Below are 20,581 nucleotides of genomic sequence, written 5' to 3' on the forward strand. Positions count from 1 at the left end.
AACTGACACAAGTGCCTTTCTCACACGCGGTAGCTTCCCCTGCTCTTTGGCGTCTGCATCCTCCTTCGATTCTATACGCGGAAAGCCTTCCCGGTCTCCCGGCTGGGCCCCTCCGCTCCCAGCGCTGCGGCTCGCAGCTCGGCGGTGGTGCAGGGGGCGGGCCCGGGCCGGGCGCCTGCTGAATATTCAGCAGCGGAGACGCCTATTGGCGGCCGCCCCCGGAAGTGCGGGGCTGAGCAGCTGACAGCAACATGGCGATGGCGGCGGCGGCTGCAGCCGGGCGGCGTGGCGGGGGGTTGGGGCGGCCCCCGGCACCGGCGGCTGTGCCCGTGGGGGATCTGCCGCCCGCCGGCGAGCTGGTGCGGCCCTCGGTGACAGAGCTGTCCCAAGTGAGGACCAACATCCTGTGCACGGTGCCCGGTTGCGGCAAGGTCCTGCCCAACAGCCCGGCCCTCAACATGCACCTCAGCAAGGCGCACCCGGTCCAGGTACCGCCGCCGCCCCGACTCGGGCCCGCTGCGCGGTGAGGCGAAGCCGGACTCTGCCCGGCCAGACGCCTCCCTCCTGCTGAACGCCGCGGGGGCTGCGGTGAGGGGGGGGTCGCCCCGCCCCTTACCCTGCACCGTGAGGCTTCTGTAATGGCGCAGCTGCTTTTGCCGCTCCGGGCCGAAGCCCCCGAGGCCGGCGCGGGGTCCCGCCAGAAGTCCCATCTTGGTCCGCCAGAGCCTGGCGCCTGGGCCTCCTCCCGCCCCTGCCTCTCTCGGAGGAGCCGCCCTGAGCCGCAGGCCTCCGGCCCCTGCCCGCTGCGGCGGCTGAGGGGATCTGCCTCTGCCGGGCGGGAAGCCGAGGCCCCTGTGGGGCCTGCGGCCCTGCGTGGGGCCCGAGAGGCACCGGCTGAGGTTGGCTTTGCTGGGGTGGACTGTGGAGTGTAGTGAGAGTGGCGGGGGTGGGTACTCCAGAGGGGAGTAACTAAGCGTTTCTCGTTGGCTGAATCTTCCCCGAATCGAGAAGAGCGTGCTGGCACACGGCTGTGCGACCACTTCACTAAAATTACCCCTAGATACTAACCGGGTTCGTACCGGCATTAAACAGTACTGAGGCGATTCTTTGGGTCTCTGTTTCTGTTATTTCGCTTGCTTATGGCTTCCCTTTCTGCTGTAAGACGTTAGAGCCCTACTGGTCAGGTGTTGTGCAAACATTCTGCGTTTCCTAGCCTCAGCAGTTGGCACGCCATCGTAATCCACATGCTGAGTGCTTTTGTGTTGGGGGTTTTGTTTGGTTTTTAAAAGTGTCTGTGAGCCAAAAAAAGAACCCTAGATGGATGCCATTTTGGAAACAAGCTCTCATTATCATAGTACTCCTGGGAAAACGCAGCATGTGCTGGGGGGAGGAGAGACCCAGTTCAGCAAGTGCGTGTTCGAGTGTGGGCCGTGCAGAAGGATGTCTGCTTCTCTCAAAATCGTAATGCCAAGTGAGGATAAATCCTGTTCCTGGAAAATTCAAGCAGGGCATTCATAGATGCATGCTGGAAATGCAGCTCCAGTGGGCAGACAATAAATATCCTTGTTTTGTGAATGACAGAATCAGGCATGTGTTACAGATGAGCATTTGTGATGAACAAAAGGAAGTAGTGATAAAAAGCATACTTGCCATCTCCTGTCTCTGACTGTAGCGTTTGATTTCCTGATGTGCACTAACAGCTTTGTGTGTGCTGTTGGATCTCACACGTACGTGAGGGGAGCTGCAGCAGAAGTTGAAGATGTACGTTCAGGTTGAGCAGACTGTCCTTGCAGCTGTAAGCTTGTGTTCTGAGTGCGTGCAGCAGCCAGCGAGGGCTGCAGCTTGCAGGTTATGTAACTCCTGCTCAGGGTATGACGGGTGAGGAAACGCTGCACTTGTCCAAATAATTGTTAACTATCAGTGCCATGTAGAATTGTAATGTACTTCATACACCTAATTACTAGATCTTGGGGCAGCTTGGATAAATGCTGAAGTGTGTGTGGATGCAAATTTTCAGCATGGTCTAATTTATTCCAAAGGCTTTGTAATTGAGAGCAAAAAGTTACCGAGATTTAGGGGAAGCTAGTTCGCTGTACTGTGTCTTGGATGAAACATCTTGACTTGGCTTGAGAGTGCATTTTGAATGAAAAAGTCAGGATGTGAAGGTAAAAAGAAAAAAGTCTTACGTGTTGGTTACCCTTTCTCCAGAAGGATGTGGACTTGGACTAACATTTTAGTGTTTCAGCTTGTTGCAACAAACAGACATTCGAGGCACAACCATTAAAAAAAGCATCTTAATAATGGTTATATGGCTTTTAAACACTTGGTATTATTCTATACCTCAGTACTTAGGTAGCTTTAAATAACCTTTTAAGTGCCTAAACATATTTGTCACATTCCTGCCTTCGTTGTTGGATTGTGATATTGAGTATAAGGCACACTGAATAACTTCTTGCTTAGCAGTAAGGAACTCCAACAAAACATATTGATTTTATCTGCAGTGAGAGAGACTAAATGTAGCTTTGTCTTAAAGGAAAATCTCTTTGTCACCTGAAGGCTTTGAGACTGGCATCTGGTCAAATTGTTTGTGGGTAAACTCAGGGTTAAAAAGCGTAATTGGGTGTAGTGGGGCTGGAACAACTGGATTTCTTTGAGTCATATTCCTGTTTTGGGCAGTGGCTCTATGAGATGCAAAAATAATCACATTAGTTACTCAGCAGAGATAAAACAGGCCTGTGTATGAATGGTTTGTCCATGGGGAAAACTGCTGTACACAAAAATGCTTAGAATGTTAAAACAGTACATGAAGATTTCCTTTTTGGATATTTTTCTGGGTTTTCTTGATGAAATGACAGCTGAACAGCAGTGTTGAGCATCTGGAAATATAACTGAAGTATTGCTTGAAGTGATTACATTTTACATGAGTATCCTAGATCGAGAGACGATTTGAGGAAAAACAAAGTTATCCAAGTGTCTCACTCATCTGCTTTTTAGTATTCTTGAAGTGCAAATGAAAGGAATGCTTCAAAATCGAGTCCCAGGTAGCTCAGAACAGTTGTTGGGCTATGACTAACTATAGATAGGTAAGAAGCAGGAGTGTGATCAGTGTCCTGGCAACTGTGGTGCGTACTTTTTGTTTCACATGGGAAGGCTGCTGTGCTTCCTGGATGCTTTATGTTTGACCTAATCTGTGCCAACACAGAGCTACTGGAGACCTGCCCAAAGAAGGTGGTTAGGGAGTGACCAGTACACTAATCAAAGTTCCACCCCTTGCTGTGCTTGCTGTCAGTGTCATCACACTGAGGAAAATTGGGTGCAGAGCTCAAAGAGGGCATGGGCTGGTAGTTCTTCCCGGAGTAGTTATCTTGGGGATGCCACTGTGGGCTACTGTAACTGGCTCTTCAGACTTGATTGGCCTCCCACTCAGTCTCAGGATGTAAGGAGACTCACAGCTACTCTGATTTTCAGTAGCTCACTTTATGTTTTTTTGCTTAAACACAGATGTCTGATGCTTCCACTGAGATTCTCTTAGATGGATATGTCTAGACAGATACATCTTGTCTGGTTTCCATGGCTGTGTTCTCAACAGGAATAAATTCTGTGTGGCTTAACAATCCAGACAATCTGACTAGTGTGTCCTTTTTGTATGTCTTGGTGAGAGTCTCACAGAGCAAGTTGTATGGTTTTCTTCTGTTGTGTGTATTTTGTGGTCAGTGAGGCAGAGCACACAAGGCAAGCACAGGTATGCCAATCGTTTAAGGTTTGGAGGCTCAGAATTGGCACAGAAGTTGTTAATTTGACAGACTTTAGTGAAAATTGGTTTATGATTTTAAGTAAGTGACAGTGTACTTGGCATCTTTCATTTTATTGCAAGTAGACTCCAAACAGTGCCAAGAGAATTCCACTGTCAGGGAAGTGTTGTGTTACACAGTGTGTGACTAATTTTAGTGGAGCTTGAAGTAGGCTGTGCTATTAACAAGTAAAACCACGTTGAGTAGGCAGTGTAGTGTAGTATCTGTAGGGAAAGCTTTTTGGCAGTTGTAATTGGCTTGGGGCAGCAAGTAGCTTGGTAAAAGTACAGTCCCGCTACTCTGTAGAGCTTGAGGTAATTTCACTTGGTTGCAAAGTCTCATCCGCTTAGGTGAAAACTCCATTTAAACTTAAAGGGCCTTCAGCTCATTGAGGTGAAACTCCTTGAGACAGAGTTGATGCACATTTGGAATGTTGTTAACTTGCAAACTTGTAGAATTGTCAATTTCTCAACTGGCTGTTTTTCAGGATGGAAAACGAAATGCACCAATAAGGAAGGGTTTGAAAACTTCACAGAAACTCTACTGCTGTCCCATTGAAGGCTGCCCTAGAGGACCAAACAGACCATTTTCCCAATTTTCTCTTGTAAAACAGGTATTCATGTTTCCTAAAGTATCCTTTTTGTACTGGTTTAGTCTTTACTTCTAACGGCTGTACATGTTTGTATTCAGATATACTCAATTAGTGTGAGCCATAGGAAGTGACTGGCTGGCCCTTGGTGCCATAAACAAAAGGGAAAAGTTCTGCTGTTTGCTCTGCAGTTGACCTGTTTGACTTGAGAGTATTTACTCAGTTGTAGATCCTCTGTGCACATGTTGCAACATCTGCTTTTACTACACTCTTTGGCAAGATTTGTCTCTAGATTTATTAATGCCCGTAGGAAACCTCCAATAGCATTGGGACATGTAAATGTGATGTTTTGTTTTACTTATTATGTTTTCAGATGCACATAGCACAAGCAGATTTGCAAACTTTAATGCCATTCTGTTGATTTCTTTAAGCTACTCTTCAGTGCATTTAACAGCTAAAAAAATGTGAATATTATCTCCCCTAAACATGGTTTTCTGTTTTGTCTTACCTGACAGCTAATGTTTCTTTTTCATTGTGTATTCTAGCACTTTATGAAAATGCATGCTGAAAAGAAGCACAAATGTGATAAGTGTAGTAACTCCTATGGTACAGAATGGTATCTGAAGCGGCACATAGAAGTCTGTGGCAAGACTTTCCAATGCACTTGTGGGTGCCCTTATGCCAGCAGAACAGCACTGCTGTCTCACATTTACAGAACTGGCCATGAAATTCCTGCAGAACACAGGTAAAAGCAAAGCAGTTAAACAATGATATTTATATTCATTACCATGTCCTCTGTTTCCCATGTACTGACTTCTTGTCTCCTTTTTTCTCTATTACATTGGAAGTAGGCTCACATTTTTTCAGCTGTAAGATGGTTTGCATTTTCTTTGTTCTGCTGCTTGTGGTTTCTGGTTTGTCAAAGGCAGTACTGATTGTTTAATTAATAAGATCATGTTTCCCTAAATAGAAACACAAAAAAGTACTGATGGCACTGTGCTGCATTGGTATAAGTACTTATGGTGCTTGTTGCATCTGCTTTTACAGTTCTGTGAGAGTAGAAATGATTTGGAAATGTTTATAGGTGGTCTCTGGTGTGGAATGCAGTTCAGTTTATTTTCTAGTAACCTTTGCAAGTATTAGTGGATTCTTTTTTGGTTTTTTAATGCCTATATCCATGCATGTTTGGATTTACAGTTGTCTTCACGTGTCCATAGATTTCATAAAGGGTAGTCTGTTTGCTGAGGCCTAGCCTGTCTCTCTTGGAGATTCAACTGCTGCAAAATTAAGTTTCATGTGAAGGAATGCTAATTGTATCTTCAGTTTCCATGAATATCCTTCACCTGCACACTAAGAGCCACTGTCAGTTCTCAGTCTTAGCATCAAAGTAACAAATAAAATATCTTCCTATCAGAGTGCTTTTACTGTACAAGAGGAAAGAAACTAGCATCTAAACTCCTACCTCCGTTTAGAAAGAGGCCTCCATAAAAGAGGTTCCCTTCTGCCTTATTAAGCGGAAAGAGTGAGGAATAAAATGTTACAAAACTGAAGTTTGTGCAGCCTTTCTGTGTTTTAATCAAGATTACTTGCAACCTCATCTAAGGCTTCAGTTCCTGTTTTCAGTGCAGTGACCCAAAAGAATGGAAGGCAGATGTTTTGTGCTTGAAAGGAGAATAAATTATTGATCTCATGTTCACAGGGATCCTCCTAGTAAGAAAAGGAAAATGGAAGCCTCCGTACATAATCAGCAGTTGGCAGAGAAAGCAAAGGAAGCATTCATCAGTACACACAGTAATAACCCTGGCACTCAGGAACTGGAGTCCTCTGAAGTGAAACTAGTGGCCTCTCTCAAAAGCTCTTGCCGCTCGAACTGCATGAACCAAATGCAGCCAAAATGTACACCGAAGATGCTGTTACCAAAGCCCAAGGTGGCTTTGGTTAAACTTCCAGTGATGCAGCTCGCCCCCTTGCCTGTCTATGTCTCTGCAACAGACCCTTCTGTCAAACCTGCTGTAGTGGCTGTTGATAATCAAGGTTCAGTTGTAAGTACTGTTCATTTATTGCCTCAATCCATAGGAATTCTGATTCCAGCACTGGAGGCAGAAACACTTGTATTTAAAGATAGTATGCCTGTTTCAAAAGTGACAAATTCTGGTGATCATGAACCAGTAAGCACTGGTGTACAAGTTGAATTGGATAAGGTTGCATCGACTAACACTGGGCAAGAGCTGGGGAATGGTTGTCACAAGAACAAAATTTCTTCAATAAATATACAGACTGATTTGTCTTGTATTTCACAGAACTTTGTGCCAGCTGCAGCCTGGACTCCCAATGCTTCTGTCTCCTCTTGCTCTCAGACAGATCTGTCATTCAGTTCACAGGTGTCATTGCCCATCAGCGTACAAACACAGACGCTGCTGCCTGCTTCCAAGCTGACTTCATCCATAGCTGCTCAGACTGATGCTTTTAGTCAGGTTTGTTTTCCAACGTGTGGCATTTCTAGGGAGACTCAAACCAGTAGGACACAGGACTCTATTGATGGAAGGGTGCAAATGGACCAGGCAGTAATGTGCAGTGATATATTTGACAATGTTCATTCATCTTACAATGTTTCTACTCCCATCGAACTTCCAGAAAACAATTTAATGCCTGCAAATCTAGATCAAACCTTGCTGCAAAGGAGTAATGGGAAGAGCCTGAATCAAGATGCAGGAAAGTCTGAATCCCTTATTGGCTTCAATACACAAACTAATATACTTCCACCTCAAAATACAATGGATAATCAAACCCAGACAATGGACCTACTAAGTGATCTGGAAAACATCTTTTCAGGAAACATATCTGGCCAGACACTTGATAATCGTGGCCTTTTGTCTGAGACAAGTTCTAATGCTGATACTCAGCTGCCCTCTGGTCCATCACAGAGCACAGGAATAGATTTTGACATTGAAGAGTTCTTTTCAGCATCCAATATCCAAACTCAGACTGAAGAGAGCGAGCTTGGTACCCTAAACTCTGAGCCAGTTTTGGAGTCACTGGACATTGAAACTCAGACTGATTTCTTACTTTCAGATAATGCCACACAATCATACAGCTGCCGAGGGAATTCTAACTTCTTAGGTCTGGAGATGTTTGATACACAGACACAGACAGACCTGAATTTCTTTTTGGACACCAATACCCACCTGCCTTTAGGAAGTATTCTCAAGCAGTCTAGTTTCTCTATGAGTACTGATTCATCTGATACAGAAACCCAAACAGAACTATACCCAGCTACTAAAACCATACCTGCTCAGAATCTTGAAAGCAAAGTCCAGCTCAGCAGTGCTGAGACACAGACTATGGATAGCTGCTTTGAGAATCTAGGGAGTTTATTCCTTACCAGCAATGAGACACAGACAGCAATGGATGACTTTCTTCTGGCTGACTTAGCCTGGAATACAATGGAGTCCCAGTTCAGTTCAGTAGAAACACAGACCTGTGAAGAGCTGTGCTCCTTGTTCCAGAGCTCTAATAAGCGCAACCATTGATTACTACATAATGTAACTGGTTCCTGTGGTTTGAAATTTAGTTTTTGGGATGGGAGAGATGGCTTGTCCAAGTTAGCCACTTTGCTTTATTGAATGTAACTATTGTGAGCCATTGGCCTAAGAGACTTTCCATGCTGAAGGTACTCTGTTGAATATGTAACTTCATATAAGCTATGTATGTATAAACGGGGTGAAGGGGAGGCTGTAACATATTCATGTACTTTTGAACCTTAAAAAAGATCTGTGTGGTGCCTATGTTTTTCTCCTCAAACTTCTTTACAGAGATGATACTGCTTTCATTTAAATGGAAGAACTTCTGAAGTTGTTCTCTCTCTATATATACATCTCCCTATTTCTGGCTTACATATAGGGTTCCAATGTGCTGGACCAAAACCCTGACCTGTCCAATTCAGATACTTCCCTGAACTTATGGGGGAGGATTCTATTAGTGTAAGCTACTTCTGTTTACTTTTTTTAGTAGCTTGTACTTTAAATCCGGCGTGAACATGATAAGCCGTATTGTCTTCTCTTTATGCCTTCACAGCTCTTTCTCTCTCTGCATAAGTTGGTATTTACCAAATACCCATCCAACACACTACACACAGACAGACTCTTGAATTGTTGAGTGTATTTATTATTTAAAACATGTAGAATGCAGTACTTTTAGTTATTTTTCCCCCTGAGTGGCATTAATGCTCTTTGAAGGGTAGGAAAAGGACTTGGAATACGTAAGTGTAGGGAAAATTAGTATGTCATCTTTTTAGCTGGTATAATAAAATGGGACTAACATTTTTAGAGTCTTTGTGAGGGATTTCCTTGAATTATTTCTGTCTGTAAGATGTAAATGTATGATGTGTGTGCCTCAAAGACTGGAATAATTGTTTTCACTGACATTCTCCTAGCTTTATGAAGATACAAGTTAGGAAATGTTACAGTGGTTTATACCTCTTCTGTCCTAACAGAAATCTTTAGAAACAGGAAATTCAGTTCTCTAAAATGCTCATTCACCCAGACTCATGTTTTTGGAATTCTCACTTCCAGAAACAATTGGAATCTGTACAACAGAACTGGGAGATGAGTTCACAGAAACCCTTTCAGAACAGCTGTATCTTGTTTTTGCACATGGATCTGTAGCTCTCAGTTCTTGCAGCTTCTAGAGAGGTTTTCTGACTATAGTCAAATTCAGACAAACTTGAGTTTTCCAAGAAGAAACCTCTTGGATTATTTATTTATTTAGTGTTTATCTTGCCCCTCCTTGTTTGCAGTATTTTTTCATTTGCATGGAGAAAAAATAATCCACTCGTGAATGTATGTGGAAATTTGGCCTTAAGCAATTTTTATCTCTAACTATAAAAGCTGCAAAATGTTGGTCTCTGGTTTTGTCCTGGACAGGTTTTAGTTTCTTTTAAATGAAAAGAGAAAACCTCTTCTTGTCAAATTCCTGAGCCTGTAACAGATTTCACTCCTCCACTGTGAGAGGGGAGGTGTTGGCTGCATATTTACTAGGCAGCCCATCAGTAAATGTATGTCCAAGCCTTAGTTTTTGAAGACTTGCTGTGCTTTGTGCTTCATATCCTCAAGGATGTGGGAGTTAAGTTACTCATCCATTGCAGCTAGCTTGTTTTGTTGAAAATGAGCAATATCTTGTTTTTTTCCTCTTCTACCACTCCTCAAATTGCCATATGATGCTGATACAGTAAGCATCTCTAGTTTTACTGGTAGTAATCTATTTAGGTTAACCTCAAAACTCATCTTTTCCTTCTGAAAGCCTCCTGAAACCATAGCTGTGCTGCATGTTTAGTTTTTCAGCATTTCTAGGTGTGAGATCAGACACTTCCAGTCTTTGGCTGAGGAAGCTGCAGAAAGGAATATTGCAGTTCCTTCCAGGAGTACAGTGATTCTGCTTTAGGGAAACCCTCCCAGGTTTCACAGTGCCTAGAGTTTTGATCCTGAAGGTGGGGTGTGTTAGAAAAAAGACATCACTTGTGGTTCTATTTCTCTTGAACGTATGACTGATTTGTGCTTATCTGCCTGCTTTGAAATTGGGAAATAGGGTAAATAACAAAATTAGGTTAATTTATTCTATCACAGTATTTTTGTATCTCCATTCTTGCCCCTGGCTGGAATCTCAGACCCCATTTTTTCAAAGATTTGTGTCTTCCCATGTTTGAGTCATCTACTGACACGTGAAAAAGAAGTAATTACTATGAACCTGATTGGAGAAAAGTGAATTTTTAGAATGCAGAAGTGAGACACTGTTCATTACCTCTGGATGTAGAAAATCAATCTTTTTCTGCAAGAGAAAGGACTCACAGGTGATGAGGAACAGAAGGCTTTGAACTGTAGCCATCTGAGAGACCAGATAGCATTTAAAGAACTTTGAAACTACTTCACAAATCACAATAAGAATGGCAGGTTCTTAAGAGTGCAAACCAAAGCTCTTAACATCAGTGACTATCAGAAAAAAACCTAAGGTTTGTGTGGACACAATTTTACAATGTAACTGTTATTTATTGTACTTTATAACTGAAAGTATTTATGAGCTTTGTGTGTTTTACTAGAACATGCAGGGTTTATAATAGTTGTAACTTAAATGAGGTGAATTCAGTAGTGCAACATGACATTATTTATTGAAAGGGCAGGGTTGGGAAATTATTAAATGTCTGCACTGCCTAGGGGGAGTGGCTCATTCTGACCAAAATTAACTTTTTTTCTTCAGAAATTTGATGCTCGGTAAATTATTCATAAAAGTTAGAAATGGATTTGGATCCTGTGCTGCTGACATCTGTCAGACACTTTGGATTTAATAAATATTTTTGTGAAAATGTGGAGAATGCAACCTGACTTTATACTTTGCCAAGCCCCAGAGTAAACTTACTGAGAGCTGATCTGAAATAATGCTACTGAATGTTGCAAGTTCTTCAGCTTTGAATGAGTTGTTTCGAGTAAGCTCTTTAAAAAGGCAAATTTTCTACTTTGGCTGTTGTTTTAAAAATAAACTGCAGTCAGATCTCTTTCTGGTAGTGCTGAAATGATACTTATCTCCCTTTTTCTGCAGTTTGTCTCTGATTTGATTTTCAAGGCACTGTGTCTATTGTAAGTATTGATCAGCAGTGACTTCTTACTTTGCTTATTCTCTTTCGTGTCCAATGAATTGCTATAAAAAGTAACATCAGATTCTTCATGGCCGCTTAGCAGAAGTGTTTATCTGGAAGTGGTACTAATGTTACATGCACTTACTCTCTGCCTTTCCTGCTTAAATTTGTTATGCTGTGATTGCTGACCTTGAGCTGAATGCTTGTATAATGCTACTCTAAAATTTAGTTAGTAGTTTTGTAGCTTGACTTGAGCTTTTCTCTAGTATATAAAACAAACAAATAGAACATAGCAAATTTGGCACATGTGTTCTGTGAGAACTTCAGCACAAAACATGGAAAATGAGAGGTCTTATTTTTGTACTGTGCCTTCCATATTTGTTTGTCACAGTACTAAAAGTTTGTATGTCAGTAGATGTACATTTCTTCTAGTTTTGGCTTTATTGTGCTAGTACACTTCTTTCTGCTTTGGGTAGGGAGCAATCCTCCCTCCACTCTTCAGGTCAACCTAGAGAAGTTGGTAGTTTAGAGCTGGTGTTTACTAACACTACATGTTCTTAGCTATGCAAAGCTGCTTGTGTCTAAAAGAAATTCACCTCCAAAGGATATGAAATCTTAAAATATGCACTTGCAGCTGTAAGTTACACAAGCCTTTGAGACCTCCTCTAGGTTTGAACAATTCAATCCATGTCTGTAACGTCACGTACACAACTAATGCTCCTTACACTTTTTTATTCCAAGATGCACATGCAATGGGTTGGGGTTTTTTTTTTGTTGAAAACAAAAGGCTGAATTTCCCTGTTAGTCAGAGGTACCTTCATTGCGTAGAGGCAACAGAACAGAGAGATGGCTGCCTTCCACTGTTGTAAAATCTTACATTGCTATCACATGCTCTCATCTGCTTAGATCTGAATTTGGCTTTTTCTGTATTTTTGGATCAGGCTGAGTAGAGATGTCTGTTAGCAGGATTGAGATTTTAGGGGGTTAGAGGGGGTTTAATTTATTTTTTGAATAGCCTTGCAAATATAGGGTAAGTCAATAGGTCTAAGTCGTTCTAGATTAACATAGGGCTCTCAACTTGCAACTGAGATGACAACTTGGAGGTGAACCAAATATTCTTACTGTTATTGTTAAGGTTGTACAGCATCCTTTGCTTTAATATGTTTCTGACATGTTGGAGTTTTAAACTTGATCCACATTCACACCAAAATGTTGTTTACATTCTGGGCCTCGCAAGCTTTTTTTGTTCATGTTTGGCTTAGGGTGCTGCTGTGGTTGCATTCCTGGTAGAACAGGTCTGCTGCAAACAGATTTCCATTAATAGCTTTATATGAACACTATGAGGATAGGGTTGTGGAATGCAGCAAGCTTCAGTGCAGGATGCAAACATACATATTCTGTTTCTTCTTCTTTTAGCAGTTGATGTGATTTAAATGTATACTAGAAGGATTTGCTGCTTAGAGCATGAGTGAATTTTCTTGTTTCAAATGCCATTGCTATGCAATGAACAGAATCAAGGTAGTACATGGTTCAGCTCTGCATTGCCTTGCAGTCAGGTGGAGGGTGTGTTTGTATTCATGCTCCAGACTCTTCCGCTCACCAAAAATGTAATCAGACAGCCTGAAACAGTGCAAGCTCCCAAAGGAACTGCTGAGTTAAATAACAGAAGTCTTTCACTTCTGATTCTTTTTCATGTACTGGCTTTACAGCAATATCTTCAGTATACCTAGCAATGGAATAGGTGACTCATGGCAACATAAACTGCACATTTTGCAACACATGCTTTACATGTGTGCTTCAAGTACTTGCATGCAGAGCTAGATTGACAGTAATTCTATCTACAGATACTTGCCAGTGCATCTCTGATAAAACTAGATATGAACAGGCCATGTTTTTTTTCAGCTTGCAGAATTCAGCACCTGATTATGATCTATTTAAACTTGTAATTATTTGGAATGGATGAGTAATAAACCTTGTGGGTGAGTCTTTCCTGAAGCATTTGTGACTTAATTTCAGTAAGGCTGAGGAATGTCCTTAAAATGTTCTTCTCATCACTGGTGGGATCTTGATCTACTGGACAGATCTAGTTTTCAAATTATGTCCATGTTTAACTCTTGCTGTTTAAGCCAGCAAACGTGAAATGAGTAGATAAAAGCAAGCATTCAATTTTTAGATCTTTCACAAGTGACAATCCCAAAGAAGGAATGTTATCCCAGCAATTGTGAAACTTCTAAGTATATATAATGCATGCAGAGAAAACCTTGTGCCAAAATACTGTTTCATATTTCCCTCTGTTGGAAACTGAAGTGTTACACAAAGCTACTAGTAAGTTATTCACAAGTATTGAAATGTTTTGTTCACAAATGAAGCACTTAGTTCTGTAAATTATTCATATTTTGGAATAAAGCTAAGTGAAATAAATATTTGCCTTCTGTTTTAATGACTGTGATCTGCCTACAGAGGCATGGGTGGGGCGTTTGGTACCATTTGGCATGTGCCACCCATTGCTCCTTAACACCTTGCCTCTTGAATGCTAGGTGTCTTTTGAATTGGTAGAGATTTTCTGCATCAAAACTGACTTGCAGTGGCAGTCCTTAATCTCCACAGGCAGCAAAAGTTTTCCTGCATACTCCTCTTATGAATCATAGGAAGTTCAAATGCTACACAAATTTAATTGGAGTGTCTGGATAGAACATTTTATAAACATGAAACAAATCCATTCAAGAGATTATCTACTGCAGGTGACCCTGGTGTGCAGAATCTAATGTATACAGGCAGGGCTGCACTGGTAGTGCTCCATCTCAAGTTACCTTGTGTGCACAACACAATACCTCTACAGCTCCAGCTTAATCACAGATGTCTTTCTTCTACAGCAAACTTCTCAGGACTCAAGGATGACTTCATATTCTTCCTCTGCCTTACCATCCACTCTCCTGTCATTTTCAAGATCATAAGTAACATAAGTAGAAATTCAACTGCTTTCTGGTGATTAGTTTTCAGAATAAGCTATCAGAGTATTACTGTGCCCTCTGACAGCTCGTATTATTTTGTATTATATTTTATGTAACAGATTCTTTTTGTTCTATGAATGCTATGATAAAAGGTAGAGTAGGTTGGTTTGCCCCTCTTCTGTGCACTTGCCATGCTTAGTAATCATTTCATTGTTTTCTGTTAGTTGGAGGATACAGAATGCTGATTTTTACTGTACCTGCATGTCTTGTATATGTAATTCAGAGCAAATTAACAAGCAGGTGCTTCTTTCTGGAAGTTCATCTGTGCTATTTGCTATAGGAACCAATGAGGCATTCTCTGATGTGTAGCAGGCTGCCATCTTCAGTCACATCATACTCTTGAGATATTTGTAAAAAGCCATATTCATCTCTAGTCATAGCAAAATATGGAAGGAAGTCCAGAGACAAGTATGTCCTAAGTGTCTGGAAACTGTGTGTAAGATGCTGACTATCCTTTCAGGAGCAATAGCCCTGTTCCTGTCGTAGAGTGATTCTGCAGAGTTCAGGCTGTTACTTCAGACTTTTCACTCTTCAGAACGGATTTGGCCCATGGACAAAAGTTGTATCTCTGACAGACTGATCCTCATGAAACTTTCACAAATAAGAGACAGTCTGAACAGCACAAGAAATTAACACTCATTTGAGAAACGATCAAGAAGAAGATAATGGCTGTGTAGAGATCAGGAAAGCCTCATGTATTTTTGAACTATGTGATGTTGCTGAGAGTTCACTTGTTTCTTCTGTTGGCAGTGAAAGCGTCCTGACTCGTTTGTGCTTAGTTCTGAATTTCCTCCACTTAAAGAAATTGCCTCCTGGCAAGCTAATTGTTTTCTGTCCAAACAATGAAATTAGAGGTAGATTTTCGTTCTGGCTCTGGGTTTTGACAGTGAGTCTCCTGGAATCAGTCATTTGGAAGTTTGTACCTAAAACAGAAGGAGAGGAAAGGTTGATTTAACTTTCAGGTGTGTCATTATTGTATTTTTACACTGTTGTCAACAGTTCCCTCTTTGCTTGTTTTGGTTTAGCACCTTGAACACAGGAAGCACTTACAGCTGATCTAGCCCTGAAGTTTCCTTTCCCTGATTGGGATTGTTGTTATTCTTGAGAGAATTTACACGTAAACAAGAAGCTGCTGTTTCCTGTGCTAGAAGAACCCAGCCTATTCAAGGGCACATAACTTGATTAAGCTTGTGGTGACTTAAGTGCTGTATATTTGTTTCTTATGTTCTTGGCCCTTAGCTGGCAGCTTTTCTGATCTCTCTCTGTAGCAATAATCTGCCAGTATGGTTCCAGAAATATCTTGCACTACATTGTAAACCCTCTGATCTGACAGTTTCCAAAACCTCAGCAAAATTCTTTCCTAGCATGAAACACTGGAAAATGGGAAAATTAAGTGTATAGTTTTCCCTGCAACTATAAACTTCCCTCCCCACCCGCAGTTCTTAGGAATGTAGTACCTATCTGCAGTCACCACAACTTTTAATTACTACATGTTTGGTTTTACTTACTGTTAACTGGCAATGCAGTTCATTTTTCAGTTATCTCACTGAAACAGCTGTATTTTTAGTGGTCTGAATGGGAGAGACTATCTTTTCTCCCTCTACACTATGGAAAATGTTACTAGTTTCACAGATATGTGTATGTTGGAATTTTCAGTTTAGTAGAAAATGGGACTGAAGTATGTAAGAATTCCTTTCATCTCATGGCTTCTTATGAAGGATGCTTCTTTTGTAAAGCTTGCATTTTATATCTAAATATGAAAAACAAGATTAGAAAATGCCATAGAAAGAAGAAAATGGGTCTGTTAGAGGGCGTCTCTGGTCTGTCAGAATGATGCTTGTGTCACTGTAGCACCATAACTGAATAGCAGTTTGGAGGGCTCACTACTACAAAATAACAGTTTCCTGGGAATTAACTAAGTAGAGCTTGACTCCGAGTGGTCATTGGCTGATGTTTTCAGCTATCCAGAGTACAGGAAGAGGTAAAACATACATCTAGATCTATATAATCTACTAGAATGACCTTTTCTAACTTTTTAATAGGTTCTTTGTAACTTTCCCTCCTGCACCAAAACTCCTCCCCGACAGATAAAAAAAACTACTTTTGTTCTTCAGGAAGGGTGAATGAATGCAGAAGGCAGCAATCCCTGTGCTGGTTTTGGCACAGGTGCTTATTTTGTTTGCTGTTCAGTAGGTGACGCTCCTCTCTCCACTACAGAGGTATTGTGTCACTTAAAAGATCAGATTTGCTGCCAGAAAAATGGTGGCCCTGTTCTACTAACCTCATACTGTGCACTGCAAGCTGTAGTCGTCTCTAGAGGTTGTTTCACATGAGTATTGGGTGAAGAGATGAAGCTGTGTCATCCTTCCATGTTATAAAGGAATAAATATGTGATTATTTAGATACATAAAGTACATAATCACCTCTTCTACTGAAACTGTGCCTCTAGAAACAGCTCTGATGCTGAGATACCAGAAGATGGACACAATGAACAAATTGATGTGAGAAAACTACTAAAACCTGCATTTATGCAGGTGTTTATTAGTAAATTAATTACTCTAAAAGGAAACTCCATACGTTTTAAAGTGGTATTGTCTTTCCCTATCCCATTTTTTTATCAAAGCATCACCAGAGGGGAAGGACAAATTGCAATGAATGCTGCATTGAAGTGCAGTTATCTGTGTACCCATGGAAAAGACTGCTATTTTATTTGGAGTTTTGTTTAACACAAAAGCAGCAGAAAATTTGATCTGAAAGTCTCTCATTTGGTAGGAGGTGGAACAAGACTAAGTGAATATTAGATGCACAGAATACATATCAAACAGAAACAAGCAAAGAACACTTAAAAGGATTTTGAAAAGGAATCTACTTACCAGTCAGAAAAAATAGTTGTAAATAACTGTCAGTCCCATGGCTGGCTGCTTTCTAGGTCATTTCCATTTCTTTCAGGTGCCAGATTAGCAAGGAATATAGGCAAACATTTGTCTGTGAAGCTCAATAGGAATTAGCACTGTTTAAGGTAATCATGCTATTAAATGCCTTGTGAAGTAGGCATGGATTTAGGAAAGTTCCTGAAGTTAGGCATTGCTTCGGTGCTCAGCAACAACAAATAGCTCATTACTGTGCTAGCCGACTGTGGCCATTCAGAGAATCTAAATGAAGAGATAACACTTCCTCCCCAGAATAAGCTATTTAAAGCTCTAACGAATCTTATAGTCAGGAAGAAACTAAACCTATATGAAAGTAATTGGCATTTATCAGCTTATAATTCTATTAATAGCCTCTACAAAGACACAAATACCCATATTGCTCACAAAGGATTTTTTTTCCTCTGTCAAGCTTTTGAAAAAGCATGGAATGGCAATACAGAAATATTAGGTCAGTCTGGACTGCACTGCAGCTCCTGCAACCTGACTGACTGCTGAGGAAGGTAATCCAGAACAATGGAACCTCCTGCATTTTTCATTTGTTTCCTCCCTTGACCTCAGTGTTATACCTGCTGCTGACATCAGCAGTTAAGCAGCCCTGGATATCATTGTGATCTTGTGTATTGGTTGTGGTTTGTGTGTGCAATCTGCATACAGGCTTCGTGACCATTGTTTTTGAAAGCAATAGGATTAGAAATGGTTGCAATACTTTAGTCTGATGTAAGAGCACAGTGCCAGTATAACTGCTTAGAATCTTCTTGCAGGAGACCTTTGTGTGGCTTAAGATAATTCATTAATTTTCTATTTTTTGTCCTCTCACTTTGTCATTCATGATGTCTGCTCCTTTTCATTTCTGTTGCTCAAGCATTGTGACTACAGGAAGCACTCTCAGCTGAAGTACCATTGAACATGTGAGAGATAATGGCTTTTGTATTACTCCAGTAAAAGTCTGAATTACCTTTCCCAGTGGCATCTTTTTACATGTGGATGTACTTGTGAAGACTTAAAAGTCAAAGATTCGCAGCCATTTAGGATCAAGCAGGTTAATCTCTTCATGCCCTGGAGCTTCTGGATTTGCTGTCTTGAAAGTTCCACTTAGAGTGGTGGATCTTCCATCTTGGAACGTTTGAACAGTGTAACTTGTTCCATATGGCAATTTCAGTGCCATATGTTGTAGGGCAACAGCTAAGACTTCCTAGAATGGGTTGCAATCTCTTTTGAAGCTGTATCAGCTATAGCATCTACACTTAACTCACCTTCTGATTCTAATTGATTTCTTGTGGTCTTGGCTTCCTGACCTGTACTTATGTCAAGAGATTGGCTCATTTTTGCAGCTGGGAACAGCAAGTGGATCAATTTTACCCCGGTCTTGTACATGGTTAGGTTGTTGGGGTATTTTTGTTGGATTTTTTTCCTTTTCTACTGTAGTCTTGATTGGGGCTTTTTTTTTTTTTTAAGCTTACCTTCTCTCTAGAAGTCTTAAGCCAATCATGTCTGAGTCAACAAAGATGGTTAATGTTTAACTAATAAAATTCTATGAGCATCGTACAATAAGGCAGATTCACAAGGTCATGAACTGAGGTAAACTCTTTAAATGGTATTTTTGTGATGATCTTGTGTCTTTCTTTGGCTCTCAATATTCTGAGAGAAAGCCAAAAACCCACAAATCAATCTCTCCAAGTGTCACATCTCTGTTTAGCAGAATGTAAAGCCTTACAGCCTCTGGAAATTATTCACTGATCTTTGTTTGACATCAAATGTCCCTGGTAACAGCTCTGTGGATCACACAGTTTGCATCTCAAATAGATGGGCTGTATATCCTGGTTAGATGAAGATAATATTTGGTACAGAAGGTGCCATTGTTCTCTAACCAAATGCTTATTTTTTTTTATATTTACCTCAGGCATTTTACCTAAATCTAACCTGACATCTCTCTGAGATGTGACCAAGATATTTTCTTGGGGAAATCAATAAAGTCTGAGTTAATCATTCATGTGAAACAATATGAGAAGGTATTTTTAAAGTAGAAGTGTGCAAAACAAGTGTTTCATGCAAGGCTTACCAACTGTCAGTGTAAATACCATTGTCAGATTCATGTAGTCATATAAGATTATTAAACTCTTGGGTGATATTCTAGGGTAACCCCAGCACAGCTCATGGGTGACAGAAGCACTGCACAGACACAAATGAGAGCAGAAGCTGACCTTTCCAATTCGTACACTGAGTCACAACTTCGTCTCAAAAGCTGATGTAATTGTAATGCACTTTGCCTTTACATCCATTTTATCTGCCTACAGTTCTCATTACTAAAAATAAACCTCTGCTGGAAAGTTAAAGTGGACATGTGACAGCGGCCACTTTGGATAAGCCCCAGCACTCAGACACTCCTCTCTTTTAATGGCTCCATTGTAGTTCTGCCTAATGCTCCCCAGCACCGGCATCTGCTTTCTCCTAGATTAACTGGAGTCCAGACAATTGATAAATGCAGCAGAAGAAAGCTCCCAGTTCATTGCCTCCATGGGTTTTGCCGTTTTCTTTGTGAATCATTTAAATCCTATCAAAAGAGGGGACCAAAAGTCACTGTTCGGTTAGCTGGAAATTCTCTGGCATCAGAGGGATTTTAAAATGCAGTTTGGCATGGCAGAAATGTCAGACTCACTCAGTGCTACATCGGCAGAACAAGAGACTGTCTTTAACATTTTTGATGTCAGCTGGAAGATGCAGAGACAGGTTGACAAAAAGTTACTGGGACAATGTTATTTGGACAAACTTTATCCTATGACCATGCTATTTAAATCTGCAAAGGGAGAGGAACCTGCAGGAATGAAAGCAATGCCCAAATGCCATTTCCTAATTGTGTCAACACCAACAGTAATATAAGACCTTCCACTTTCCTTACCCTAAAATACAGCAACACACTGTAGCTCTAGAATGTACATTATGAATACTCTATTCCTGCTGGCCACTTCTAATCTGCCTTGTCCTAAACCCACCGTTCTTCAGTGAATAAACAGTAGGTGTCTCTTCAAGGGGGCTGGCCAAGTCTGTACTGATTTCTTTATCAGCTTTGTTATTGACAGCATCACTTAGAAAAGAGCTGTGGATAACATCCTTAATATAGCACTGTAAATGAACAGACAGATTAGACTTCTAAACTTAGGTGTTCAGAATTTTGTGAACTAAATCAAGATGGAGAGGGGGTGCTGTGTGTATGCCTACCACTGCATATCTTAAGCCATGGTTTCTGTATGTGTGGTGGTGCTTGCTTGCTTCTGAGAATGTAAACATTTGCTCTGAACAGATATTTACAGTAGGCAACACTCAAAAAACTTCCTTTTACAAATAGTGTGAGATGCTTCCCAGCTTCCATATCACAGAAGGATGCACAAGGCTGCAGCTATTTGGGGAAATGTCTCTCTGTGTGTTTGTTAAATTATGTGCTCAAAACTCTCACTTACTGTGTCTGTCTTAAATTCATTATATGAGGAAGATCAGTCTAGTAATAGGGACACTCTGAGAAGTGAAAGATGTAAGAGTTCCCACAACTTCAGCCTTGACAGGTGAGCAGGAGAGTAAAAAAAAAAGCAGCAAGCATCAGCACACCTCCCACAGTAGATTCAGCGAGAAGTGTTGGGAAA

At 41.0% G+C, this 20,581-nt stretch overlaps 1 protein-coding gene across 2 annotated transcripts; it reads left to right on the forward strand.

The window, feature by feature from the left end:
* Window positions 1–252: 252 nt before the first annotated feature.
* ATMIN (ATM interactor) lies at window positions 253–13,426 on the forward strand. 2 transcript variants are annotated; one of them, XM_064159984.1, is made up of 4 exons: window positions 253–488; window positions 4,279–4,404; window positions 4,926–5,125; window positions 6,080–13,426. In XM_064159984.1, the coding sequence occupies exons 1-4, from the start codon at window positions 258–260 to the stop codon at window positions 7,908–7,910; spliced, it is 2,388 nt and encodes a 795-aa protein (XP_064016054.1). In that variant the 5' UTR covers window positions 253–257; the 3' UTR covers window positions 7,911–13,426. The 2 variants fall into 2 exon arrangements, with proteins under 2 accessions (XP_064016054.1, XP_064016053.1); XM_064159983.1 differs by having other exon boundaries at window positions 395–899.
* Window positions 13,427–20,581: the final 7,155 nt, after the last annotated feature.

This window comes from Pogoniulus pusillus, chromosome 20 (genome assembly GCF_015220805.1).
Source record: "Pogoniulus pusillus isolate bPogPus1 chromosome 20, bPogPus1.pri, whole genome shotgun sequence".
NCBI lineage: Eukaryota > Metazoa > Chordata > Aves > Piciformes > Lybiidae > Pogoniulus > Pogoniulus pusillus.

Excerpts from the sequence above, each read along its gene's own strand:
- ATMIN (XM_064159983.1), top strand. The coding sequence starts at position 639 with ATGGCGCAGCTGCTTTTGCCGCTCCGGGCCGAAGCCCCCGAGGCCGGC. Across the intron at positions 900-4,278 it reads CCCGAGAGGCACCGGCTGAG|GATGGAAAACGAAATGCACC; the intron begins GTTGGCTTTGCT and ends GCTGTTTTTCAG. Across the intron at positions 5,126-6,079 it reads GAAATTCCTGCAGAACACAG|GGATCCTCCTAGTAAGAAAA; the intron begins GTAAAAGCAAAG and ends TCATGTTCACAG.